The sequence below is a fragment of the Polyodon spathula genome, chromosome 15 (genome assembly GCF_017654505.1).
Source record: "Polyodon spathula isolate WHYD16114869_AA chromosome 15, ASM1765450v1, whole genome shotgun sequence".
In the NCBI taxonomy this organism is placed as follows: domain Eukaryota; kingdom Metazoa; phylum Chordata; class Actinopteri; order Acipenseriformes; family Polyodontidae; genus Polyodon; species Polyodon spathula.
In genome coordinates, this window is record NC_054548.1 from 17707711 (window position 1) to 17721004 (window position 13294).

Here is a 13294-nt window from a genome sequence, read left to right on the forward strand (position 1 = left end):
GAAAAACCTGTTTCAGTCTTCCAGAGATTTGAGACTGGGACAGAGGTTCACCTTCCAGCAGGACAATGACCCTAAGCATACTGCTAAAGCAACACTCCAGTGGTTTAAGGGGAAACATTTAAATGTCTTGGAATGGCCTAGTCAAAGCCCAGACCTCAATCCAAGAGAATCTGTGGTATGACTTAAAGATTGCTGTACACCAGCGGAACCCAACCAACTTGAAGGAGCTGGAGCAGTTTTGCCTTGAAGAATGGGCAAAAATCCCAGTGGCTAGATGTGCCAAGCTTACAGATACATACCCCAAGTGACTTGCAGCTGTAATTGCTGCAAAAGGTAGCTCTACAAAGTATTGACTTTGGGTTTTCTGTTTTTTTGTCTTATTTCTTGTTTGTTTCACAATAAAAAATATTTTGTATCTTCAAAGTGGTAGGCATGTTGTGTAAATCAAATGATACAAACCCCCAAAAAATCCACATTAATTCCAGGTTGTAAGGCAACAAAATAGGAAAAATACCAAGGGGGGTCAATACTTTCGCAAGCCACTGTATCGCCATTAATTATTTACAGTGGAAAATTCAGCTGAGATGCTATTCTATTTCATCCTGGGAGACCCACTAACCATATGGTATATATTCAGTATATATATATATATATATATATATATATATATATATATATATATATATATATATATATATATATATATATATAAATATATCTATATATAATATATATATATATCATATATGTATGACATATATATATATACATATATGTTGTAATGTTAACAGGTGTTCTTCTTTTGATAAACAGGTGTGAAAAACAGACCAGAGTTAACCCTTTAAAAACCTCGCTCAAAAGGATATTGAATTACAAGGATCAGGCTAGTAGTATCCTACCTTTCTCTCGAGAGCGGCTTGGGTTCTGGACAGAGGGCCACCATTGAAGAGCATGGCTGCCTGGCAGGAGGTGAGACTGAGAAATTCAAATCTAAAGAACCAGACTTCTTGTGCAGGGGCTCCATCCCCATGGCTCCCTGCATCTCGCTCTCGATGGGACAGGAACCTGCTCTTCCATTATTCAACACTGACGACACCTCAGGACCCATGGCCCCCTGTATAGGTGCCTCCGCTGCTGCCTGTGGTTGGGGTTCATGGGTGGGAGAGACGGAAGGTGAGGAGCGGGATTTCTTTTTTGCAGATGCTCCTGACAAGAGCTTCAGTAGTCCTCCTTTCTTCTCCTTCTGCGCACAAATATAAAATACAGTAATATTAAAAACTTGAAACACACCTATCTTTTTCTGAAGGTTCTACATGAGCTGCTAGTTTCTAAAGGGGAGAGGTGTGTGTTGCAGCAGTTTTAGAAAAGATAAAAATAATTGGATACTCGTTAGGATCATGGAACTAAATTAGAAAGCTTTCAATCCAAAACAGTGTGCACAGAGAGTAATAGACTGAATTGTTTAAACCTACAATATATAGAATTGCATTTAATTAAGTCAATTGGATCATAAAGTTATACCCTAAGTGCTTGTACTTAATTAAGCATCAATATTAATATCTAACACAGTGGGCATTACGTGCTGGATAATTGAGTCCAGGGCTGAAGAAAAGGGAGTAATGTCAAGCACTTTCTTGTATATACTTTTTTACACATTACAGTGCTTCAAACAAAGGCACCACAGCCATTACAGCTAGTTTCAAGAAATGAAAGCCCTGTTAGCTTTAGAAGGCCTCTTCCAAAGACAATAATTCATGTTCTGTTCACAGGCTGAATAGCTGAAACAATCCATTAGATTTACAGTTAAGAATTCTATATGTACAAGTTTCCCATCAGATGATGTTTACTACACACAGAAGAACACAATAAATGCTGGGAAGGAGAAGAGGCCTTTCTGCCACTGAGGCTCATAACTTGTCAGCACACCAGTTGCCACATTGGATGTAAATTTAATTTAGAAATCATATCAGCTCATACATAATTACATTTGAATGACCAATCTCATTTATGAAAGGTTATGCTTTACACTTTATATATTTACAGTGGGAAGAAACTATATTTGTATAGAGGGATGTCACTTTTTTTTTATTATAGCCCTTTTTACAATCATGTCAAGGGACTAAGAATGCTATGAGTGTATGTCCTAAGTGGCAGGATTAACAGGAATTCCATTTTAGTGATTAGTCCCCTGGACATTGCTGAAGTCCAACATGGCAAAAGGATACAAGTTCACCTCAATCCATTCAACTTTACAGTGACTCAATAGGAAACTGCTGTAGCTTAAACTAGCACTCACAACTCTCCTTGTCTAATTCATCCCTGTATCATGGTTCAACAGTTATCCTGAAGCCTTACAAGAAAACAACCTTTTTGGTTAATTTGTGGTGATTGGAATCCTCTTAGCAGGCTCAATAATGTTCACAGTAATGGTTATATCATTATATTGTTATTTTAAGCATATCAGATGTGCTAACTGGATCTTTTAAATTACAGCTTTAAAGCAATGTAATATTCTTTTTTCCTACAGGTTGCAATTTGGAAGTCTCCAGTAATAACTTCACATTTCAGAAAACCAGTCCCCAGTTATTGTGCATTGGACTGTGAAAATGCAATAGCTCAATGTCTTTATAAATGACAAGCCTCTAAAAGCAACAGAAAAAGAAATCATAGTATTGTGGCCAAGGGGCTCTATCAGTTATCATATGTAAAGTGGATTTTTAGTAAAAAGCCACGGGAAACAGGAATGTATTTGACCTACTGCTTTTGGAGATGACCCACAAAAGCAGAAATAATTGGGCTGTTCCTATATGTAAAAGGCAAGGTTGATTTTTAACCTCTGAGTTATTTTAAGTCCATTATACTGCCTGGGACAGCTTCAATAAAAAAGCCTAAGAACCTACTACAGTTTTCAACTTCTAATAAATCTTTCAGCAACAAATCGGGGTCATTATGACAAGTCCTAGCAAAAACAAACTGCAACACCCCACATAGTATAACATGATGATTAGGGTAGTGGATTCTGAGCTGCTGTCAAATATACACTCTCTTAACTGCAAGGGTGTTTTACACTTTCAACATTTCAGACTAACTAACAGAGTCTCAGGAAGAGAATTCTACTTAAAAACTGACAGGCCGATGTATTCTTTTTTATTCATTTTTCAGTACAAAATAACAAAAATATTATAATTCTGGTAAAAAGGGATTTGAGTTGCGTGTTAAGAAATGATATTTCTCTAAAAGAGTTCAAGTTTATTCAAGTGTGATGAGAATGTGTAGAATCTTTATGGGGGCGCATTGTTTGTGAAGTCCCTGAAAACCTTCTGATGGTCTGAGCAGTTCTATGCCATTTTATAGCCAATGAACTGAGTTGTTGACAGTAAAACTGCTGAAAGACACCATGAGGCCTCATATTGTAACACTAAAAAAAAGTAAACTGAGAAGTGAAGAATATAGAGGCTATTCAAACAGGAGGTGCAAATTCTTATCTCAAAATGTGCAGGTGTTACACAGTCTACTTGGAGTGGAATCTATAGTAGTCTCAACAATTCGTACTAGTCTGGAGATAATCTTAAAACCATTTGTTTTAAAATGACACACTTTTAAAAGAACTGCCTTTTGGATGAAGTGTTGATTTATAGTACATGTGGAAAGTGTCATGAGCTGACGTTTATCGATAACTTCATAAAACAAAAAGCAACAGAGCCTGTAAGCAAATGTTTCTACAACCTCTGTTTCATATTCATGGGTGAGAAACGTGTGTTCTAAGCCCTAATTGTGAGGTGCTAAGCACTGAGGGCAAAATAAGGTTGTTACACTAAAAGTATAATATTTCTAATTGGTTAACTTAATCCAGATTTAGCATTCTCGGTAGGTTGTTATAGGTATTCGTAAGGTAAAAACATTCAATTTCTCACTAATGCAATTTTTGTCATTTTATCGAAATTGTGAAATTCCTAACAAGCAGGCCAAATGCATCTAATTAAGTGCTCAGAAATTTACTGTACAACTGAATAACATGAAAAAAGGCATCTTTTAAATAGCAATTGCCAGCATAAAGTTACAGTATATCCCAAACAGTGCGATTGGCTGCACTGACCCTTCATTCCAAAAAATCCAGTTAAAAAAAAGTATTTCTGAGTATTGTATTTAAATAAGATTTAAATAATTTCAAAGAATGACAGAAAGATAATGGAATGCAATACAACTGACTACAGTGAATTTACTGGCACTATTCATAACCACAAACAAATATGTATATATAACAAATGCACTTACTTTTGTTCTAGAAGTAATGATTATGACTATTTCTAATGAAAAAATGACCATAATAAAAATAAAAAATAAATTGTAATGGCATAACGAATCTCGCAGATGAATGCTCTAATGTTTTCTTTTTGTTTTGTTTTGTTTTGTTTTTAAACACTGTCTACTGTAATTAGTTTTTCCTCTTGTTCAGTTTATACAGGTAAGATTGCTATGGGTGGATTCTTGAAAGGTTACCTTCTCTGGTTTCTTTTCTTCTGCCTTAGGCAGGCTTGGCACAGTGCTGGTGGGGAGGGAAGGCAAGGAGGGATGGGGTGCTCCACTGCCTGTCTCTCCATTCAGGTTGGCAGCGTTCACGTTGGGAGGGGTAATGGCGGCAGCAGCTGAGGTGAGCGGGAAGGTTGGCCAGACACATGGAGACCCCGGGGTACCTGGGATGGGTGGCTGGTGGATGTGTTGAGGGGACACCATGGAGTGCAGCCGAATCACAGTTGCTGGGGAGCGTGAGGGCGAGCTCTGTGTTCTGAGAGGAGGAACAGTCGCTGTAGGCCTCTCCTGTGTCTCAGCTGCGGCATGCACTGTGTCATGGAAAAAGAAAACAGACGGTGTTAGATGCAATACAAATCTATACTTGCCTACAAACCAGGTTGCAGGAATCAGTCAGTTGAATCCTGTTTAATACTACAGAAGAAAATAAAGTGAAAGAAATGGAATATATTCATCTTTTAATCATTTTGACTTGTTCCGTCTTGAAATAATGTTTTGTGTAAAGGGTAGATGTGTGTAACAGTTACAGTCAGTTGGTTTTAGACTAAGGTACTGTAAGCAGATGATGTACAATAATAATTACATGCGATTTGTTTCATTCTGTATCTGTGGGTATCTGTAAAATGAAGAGAACATAAATCATTTATACAAAGTTAGGTTTTCCAGCAAACCCCATTATTTTACCTTAAACAAACCCACACTGTGCCAAAATTCCCCAGGAATCCATAGAAACAGTTGTCCTGTGAAATATTATTTGATGCTTCTGTGATCAAAAAGTGTCACTAATTTGTCATTTCTGACCACTTTCTAACCACCCCACCGCCTTTCTTCTGAAGCCTGTGTCCACTTAATTAAGGGAATAAAGTCACAGCAGTCTTAAATGATGGATGATAAGAATTTTCAGTTTTTTTTCCAATAAGGTATTCTGCTAAATAAGTGGAAGAGTGAATCCATGTTGTAAGGAAGACTCGGGAAAGCTCCCCAGTGGTACAGTAGTGTTTGAAACTACGGAGGCTGCTTTGTCAAACTGAAAAACAGACAGCTTTTAGTTTTATTGAACGCTGGGGATTAACTAGGTTTGTTTCAGAAGTCAATAAAATGGGAGAGAATACAGGGCTTGGTGACAATTAATGTCACTTTAAAGAAATGGCAAATACATTTTAGAGACAGTGCCGACACTTAAATGAATGATTGACACTAAGTAATCCCTTGTTATACACATATCAGTTAAAAAAATTCTTAACCTGTTTTCAAAAATGAAAGTATGAAAAAATATTTAAAAAAAACATTGTAAACATTTATTATAAAGGTATCAGGTTCTATCTATACAACAAAATCTCAGTATGTTATGTAGACAATGTATTGTCGTATGAAAGTATAAAAGATATGTAATTCTTTGTAATGCACACTTGTAATAGGTCTGGGTACATTTTTAAAACAACATTACAAAGAAAGCAACCATTTTAATTTGCAATGTTGTTTGATTAAAACTATTTTTAGAATAAATCAAGAGAATATGACCACAAATGTTTGCAAGAACTGCATTTACATTCACTCTCACTCAAATTCACTCTCAGAATCAGACCTGAAATCTTTGTGAGCGACAAAAAAGAGCTGTGCAGCTTGAACGGCACCTCTCTAAAACTTTGCATTGCAGCCCAGCATCACTACATGGTGTAGAAATATTTGTCATCATTCATTTCCTCTTGCTGTCTGGATGTTTTAAGAAGAAATTCATGTTATATATTACAGTGCAGTGGGCTGCCTACTGGGACAGCAGTAGAAGCATAGCACAACATGCTTCTCTTTCAATTCTAAGATGACCGCCAAAACAATACTTTTGGGATATGGATATTCACTGAGCATTTTATATCAAAGCTGCCGACAGACTTGTTTTGTGCTGATGTCATGTTCATACCTTCTGCAGATACTGTTTCTGTCAACACAGCGATTGCCCAAGTGTTCGCAAAGTACCAGCTAACTTCGGAAAATGTGGCTTCGACTTGCACAGATTCTGCTTCATCATACATGCCAGGGACATTAAACCTAATCAGAAACCAGAACTGCTACACATCATATTCCACATGTAAAGTGGGTATACTGAGACCCCCCCCCCCCCCCCCCCCCCCCCCGATTTTTCTGTTAAAAACAATTTTTTACCTATTTTATCCCTATTTTAATATATGTAAAGATAAAAATCAAAAACACAGAACACTAATTACAATATAGCAGGCTGACTACAGTAGTGCTGTGCACCACCACAAAAGAAAGCATTGCTTTTAACAGCAACACTAAAAAGAAAGGATGAACGCACACAAGCTGCAAAGTTCAAAATAGTCTGTGAGACTCAAACAACGGAAGTTCAAGGGTGTTCGCTTACTTCATTAAACTGAAGCTGCAGCTCTAAAAACAATACCTAGATGGAATAATGTTACTACACAAGGAACACAAAATGTTAAGTTATGGCCATGTGGTCACCCATTAAAACTAGATGCTGGCCCACCGCTGAGAAACTGACTCAGCGTGTCTATTGGCTTCATCCATGATATTAAAGATGACACTAAAAACTAAAAACAAAGCACTGCAGAAAAATGTAAATTCAAAAGGCAGAAAAAAAATTGGTTTACATTCACACTGGCATCAGTAAGAAGAAGTGAGACAGAATCATTAAGAAAATAAATAATACAAAGTTACAGTGGCCCTGGGTCATTGGGAAGGTGCTGCCGCAGCTGTCAGGACTCACCCAGCTGCATTGCACTGCGGGCCTGGCTGACTGTCTGCTGGCCTGAGACCCGCAGGCAGTTCTTGAGCTGCATGGAGGCGGGCTGCAGCTGTGGGGAGGTGGAGGGGGCAGCCAGGGGGGCAACAGGCCTGGCCACAGCGTTCAAGAGGACCGGGCTGGCCGAGCTTGCAGGCTGGGGAGAGGTCGGGGCCCCCTTGACCGGTTGAGAGGAAATGGGAAGACTGGTTCGGGACTGTCCTACAGCAAATGGTGCCCTGTAGGGGAAATTAAAAACAAACAATCAGAGTGGAAGTGGATTCCAATAATGTCCGACTTTTCACAGCTTCTGCGCCTGAGCACTGTTTCTATCATAGGAATTACAAAACTACAGAGAACAAATTAACAAGCTATTTGATGTAATGACTAGTTGTAAGTGTGTAAGTGCTGCCTTTTTAAAACAAAGAGGTGCACACTTTCAACTGGAGCAAAAACATATTATACAAACAGAGCTTTGTGATTGGTGCAAGGAAATAATACAGTGTTATTATAAATAAAAAACAAAACAGGTAAAAAAAATTGTATGATTGAAGAACAGAATTACTTAAATAATACTTTTAGTATTTGAGGTTATCAAAATTCACTGGCCAGCTTCTCCTTTAAGTTATCATAATATAATATATAATATATATATATACTATATATAGATAATATATATATATATATATATAATATATATCATATGAACCTTTTTCGCCAATTACAATGTTAAAATTTATTTTGATGACTAATGACTACCAACAAACCCCTAAATTATGTTTCTGGTTTGGTAATTTCATTGTGTGAAATTTGTCCTCCTGCTAATGTCAATTTGAAGTAAAAAGATGATGTGGGCTGTGATCTTTAAGACAAGTACTTGCTTGATGTTTCCATTATTTCCTGAATCTGTCAAGATGAACTTAGAACGTAAAAAATTGCGACACACAGTACTTCTATCTAACCTATAAAAAATTCTAATTGGAAAGCATGTTCACTTCTTGAACATAAATAGCTTCTGGATGATTTGGCAATTCACCGCCTGCGTTGATAGATTTTGATATTTTTGTTTTATATTGTCATCAATACTGTATATCAAAGTCAAGAAACTGTCTTCAACAATGCCTCCAAGGATTCCTTGGCAAAGCTGTTCCTGATGAAGTGATACAAGGAATAAAATTAACAATTAATATAGTCTAACCCACGATAAAGCAGTTTCCTGACTGGATCCTATAGCAGCTCTTACCTCAGTGCCATGGAAAGCATCTTCTCTCATCTTTCTATTTTATATGGTGTTCCCCAGGGACCAGACTAGCCCATTATTATTAATGATTACCGATATGTATAAACATCACATGCCATTTATTTTTGTTTGTAATACATGCAACTGATTTCTCTATATTTCAGATGATTGGATTAAAAAAAAAAATTGTACATCTTGCATTAGGACTTATTTCATATAAACACTTCCAAACAGGGATTCAAAGGCTTAAAAATACCCACAGGTTTAGATAAGAAAACCATTACACGCTTGTCTAAGTATTACACTGTACTGCAGCTTACATCTTAGAAGCAATGTCATCTTGAGTACAGTAGATTGGGTGAAGATAAACAGTTCTGGCTGTTCACGCTGTACACAATGACATCTCCTGTGCAAGATCCTACACACAGCATGTTATATTATTATACAATCACAAAAAGACACACTAAAGAATTGTTATTAAGCTTAAATATGTGTTTTATGTTTGGCACACAATAAACTCTGTAACAGCGAATTCTTATACAATGTACAATGTTGAGACTACGTACAGATTTCCATAATCCCTTTTAATAACAATTTGTTGTAAATGGATGACTTTATTACCACATTTTGACAGCGCTAATAATCTTCATCTGCTCACATTTTCTTTTCTGGGTAACAGACTTCATTTTCTCTTTAAATAGCTCCATTTTGCTTGTTGGAGTTCTGACCTTTCCAAGGCCTTTAACAGGTTATTATTGGACTGTGGACAGGATCACCTGGTTCCTATTTTATTTACAAAGGCATTTCTAATAAATGTAATACGTATGTTAACCATTTGAAGCTCTCAGCAACAGCCACTGCAGTATGTCTTGTTCTATGAATGAGTCCCCAGCCTGGCATAAATTAATTTTCCATATTGCATCAAAATTGGGAAAACTTTCCAGGCAGAGCTACCCTTCAGTGATGGATTTTTCAATCTGTTAGTGGTAGCTTAAAAACTTTCAAGTGAAAGCTTGTAGGATAGGATACAGCATTTTATCATATATAATCAAGCATGTACAGTACCTTACCATTTCCAGTTTAGATCTTGTTTAAGGATTTGGCTGAACTTTTGTGTTAGTCCTGCAGACTGGACCCTGTCACTGTTAGAAACACAACATTTTGACTCCTCAAGTTACAAAATGCAGTTTGCATTTGAGAACAGGGACTGAATTTGTCTGGGTCTATTAGGAGCTGGGAAAATGTTGAACCTTGTTTTCTGTTTTATTGTGTTTTGATTGTTCATGTAGCAATATTAAAAGAAACTCATTAAACTACATGACAAATGCATCGACTATAGCATACATGCCAACAGTCCCTATATGGTCGGGACAGTCCCGATTTCCTAGCCAATGTCCCGTGTAGTGATGCATAGGAAGAAAGTCCCGATATTTACACATTGAAAAAAATGTATTTATTCTGCACAGTAGAGTTAGTGAAAACCACACGCTGTGCTCTTCGTGCGGCTGACACATCTGCTGATCACTAACTTATACAAAGGTAAGAACGCTTCATTGTGTCTATGTTTACTGTCAAGCTGGTGGTGCGGTGTTGAGTTGAGGGGACACATCTATTATTTTATGGTGTTTTTTGCGTATGACCCCTCCTATGTGTATAATGCATATACCCCCCCCCCCCCCCCCCCCCATTGAATTTTCTAATCTTGTTTTAGTATTACTGCAGAACCTTTCAGTGTTTCAGAGTTGTGGATGACGTTTATGATGGTTTCCTAGCGATGCTCAGGGTTCACCAGTGAGGCTCTGGCTTCTGTATTGTTTGCTTTAGTGGAATAAAATAAACATGTATCGTTTTCCATTTAAAGGAAAGTGCCCGTTTTATCTTTAACTGAGCGTGTCTTAAAAATAACTCATTAGGTGAAAAAAAAAAAAAGAAAATACAATACAAACATGAAATCTGATCCAGTGTGTTTTAAAACCTTCTGTGTAAAATGTCAAAAGGAAAAGCTTAATGAAGTGGCCAGTTCATGTGTCTTTGTGGCAGACACACCACCAGTGTGTTATACTGTACATTCATATTCCTTAGACATAACTCAATGACTGGAATAGAACATCACAGCCTTCATTCACTTTAAGAAACCAATTTAGGTCCAATTCCCACTGGTTGCAGCACCTTTAGCTGCACTGATTGCTTTTTATTTTTTTAATAGAACCAGCATTATGTTAATGAGCCAGAGTGGGGCTATTAAAGCTGATCCATACATTTTAATCACTTTGTGACAGCACAATTTCAGCTACTGAGTTGCTATCATGAAAAGTGGCCTTAAGGCGAAGAAAATATCACCTGCTGATTTATGACAGCGGGTTTTAATTTGTGCATATTGTTTGTTGGTCCATGTCATTTCTAAAAGGCTGACCATCTTCAGCTTTGGAGGAATGGAAACTAATTCAAATTACATTTTCTGGGCAATACTGTAAGCAGTACTCTGACCCCAGAATGTTGGTTAAATTAAATGAATTAGTAAGATGGGATACCTGTGCTTTGAACTACACAGCAGCACAGTTCAATGCGAGCCATGTCTGCCAACTAGCAGTTTGTTCTTTAGAATGGACAGGCCATGCTACCAGAAAGACTATACAAAAAATAATAAAAAAAAAAAAAACATGTTGATGTATCTGAGTGAAACATCAGCCTCTTTCCAACTACTGTAAGCTTTTTCTGCAACTAGACTAATAAGTGTCTTTAGTTTTAGGAAATACATATTAACATGTAGAAAGTCCCTGCAGTTGACAAGACACTAAGAAAAACTTGTCTACAAAATGATTGTCTACTTGACTTTTTAAAAAGTTTTTCTTACAGTCTCTTAAAGTTTGTAGGAACCGTACAAGCTTTAGATGGGCTGAACAGCCTCTGGTTTCTATATTTTCTTATGTTGTTATGTTGTTAGTCCCTGGAGATAGTCCCCACTTATCCTTCAGCACCTTTACCCTGTTGACTCTTTCCCACATTTATAGTTCCCTGTGTGAAAAAAGGCTTCCTCATTTCTATTTTTATATATTTCCATCTCTTCCCTGAGGTCCTGTTCCAGCGACTTCAGTGAAACGCCTCCCAAACACACACCTGTAGATTCAGGTTTACTAACCTTCCCTTTAACCCAGCTGAGATGACAAAATACAAACATAAATAGATAGAGACAGGAAGATAAATGCACGATTAACGACTTGACATTGAAGCCTACTGCCTATCCATTTTTATTAAATCGCAATCTTGGAAACACACCTGGACACTGGAGTCACATAGTTGCCAGGAAACACTCCTGACATGCCGGTCCGCAGAGAGGTGCCCTTGAACCAGCCGTCCTGACACTTCTCAGTGACGCGGTACATCTCGCCCTTGCGCAGTTCCAACTCATCTGTCTTCTGAGGCTTGTAGGCGTACAGGGCTAGGTATCTGTGTGGCAAACAAACAGGTTACATGAGGACGCTCGCATTGAGATACTGTCATCTATATGAAAAGATTGATACATGGAATACTGCACTGAGATAATTGATTAGACCAGTGGTGACATTGCAGTGCTATGAGGCTCTGATATCTAGATCCCACACAATTTGATCCCTGATGCTGTAAAACAATGATGCAATGTATTGAATCCCAGTTTTTGTGAACGAGACACATTTTTAGTTTCCATCACATGCTGTTGCAACATTGAATATTCTCAGACAGTGTGGCTGTGTACAATCAATGTGGGCCAGCCCTAAAATACTATCCCATGTTTGAAATTTCTCTTGACAGTGTGGTGATCTCAACTTAAAAACACAACAAATATGTGGTAAAAATTGACACCATAAGCAGTCTCGGCTTGAGAACATAAGAGAGGGTTCAGGCTCTGTAGAGTCTGCACTTACAGGAGGAATTTTACTGCTGAGCTACAGTCTCGTCAACTCCTAACACATCAGCATTTATCATAAGAAGTTGCTTTTACTTACATTTCTACCACAGGACAAGATACCAAAGAAACTAACTTTTTTTTCAATGATTCATTGTTCACTAGTTTTAACGCAAATTAACAACAATAGCGAATTTATAAAAAGCTAAATATTTTTCGATTTATATATATATATATATATATATATATATATATATCTATATATAATTGCCAGATATTATACATCAATGTATCAGTAAGATGAACATGTTGAGGGGGCAGCTGGACCTTGACTGCAGTACCTGGTCACCAGATGCTGCAGCAATCCTAGGGGGAACACCTGCAATAGTAGATGTACCAGCAAAGGAAGAGGAATCCTGAAGATGAAGAGAAGAATACAGACAAAGGAAGAGGAATCCTGAGAAGAATACAGAATGTGGATATCGTCTTACAGTAAAGAATGGTTATTAAAGCACATATTCATGTTGTAATACTTGAATTCAGAACTTTGTTGCAGTATAGCATTTATATACACATCACATTTCGGTGACATTTAACATCGATATTGTAAAGGTAATAACATCGATATATATATAATATAGATATATATATATATCTATATATATATATAATATATATATATATATATATATACTGTATGAAAATACGCACGTTAATGTCTTCCCAATTAGAAGTGGGACTAGTCCTATTACAAGCAATTAGAGCAGACACTTGCAGGGTTTTATCATCTGCTTTTAAAATAGCAATTATTGTCAACAAAGGATTTGGAACAAATTATTCTTACTTTGGATGAGAGGCAGCATTCGCAAGGGGCTTTGAAACA

The 13294-nt window shown here is 37.2% G+C and overlaps 1 protein-coding gene across 1 annotated transcript in view; it reads right to left on the reverse strand.

Annotated features, from left to right (window-relative positions):
• Positions 1-13294, reverse strand: part of LOC121328074 (E3 ubiquitin-protein ligase SH3RF3-like) — a 132657-nt gene that overhangs the window by 8918 nt on the left and 110445 nt on the right. The window contains exons 5-9 of the mRNA XM_041272553.1: positions 12718-12790; positions 11805-11975; positions 7274-7527; positions 4501-4841; positions 900-1243 (exon numbers count right to left, since the gene is read on the reverse strand). Of these exons, the coding sequence (XP_041128487.1) occupies positions 900-1243; positions 4501-4841; positions 7274-7527; positions 11805-11975; positions 12718-12790 (1183 nt within the window). The remainder of the gene's footprint in view (positions 1-899; positions 1244-4500; positions 4842-7273; positions 7528-11804; positions 11976-12717; positions 12791-13294) is intronic.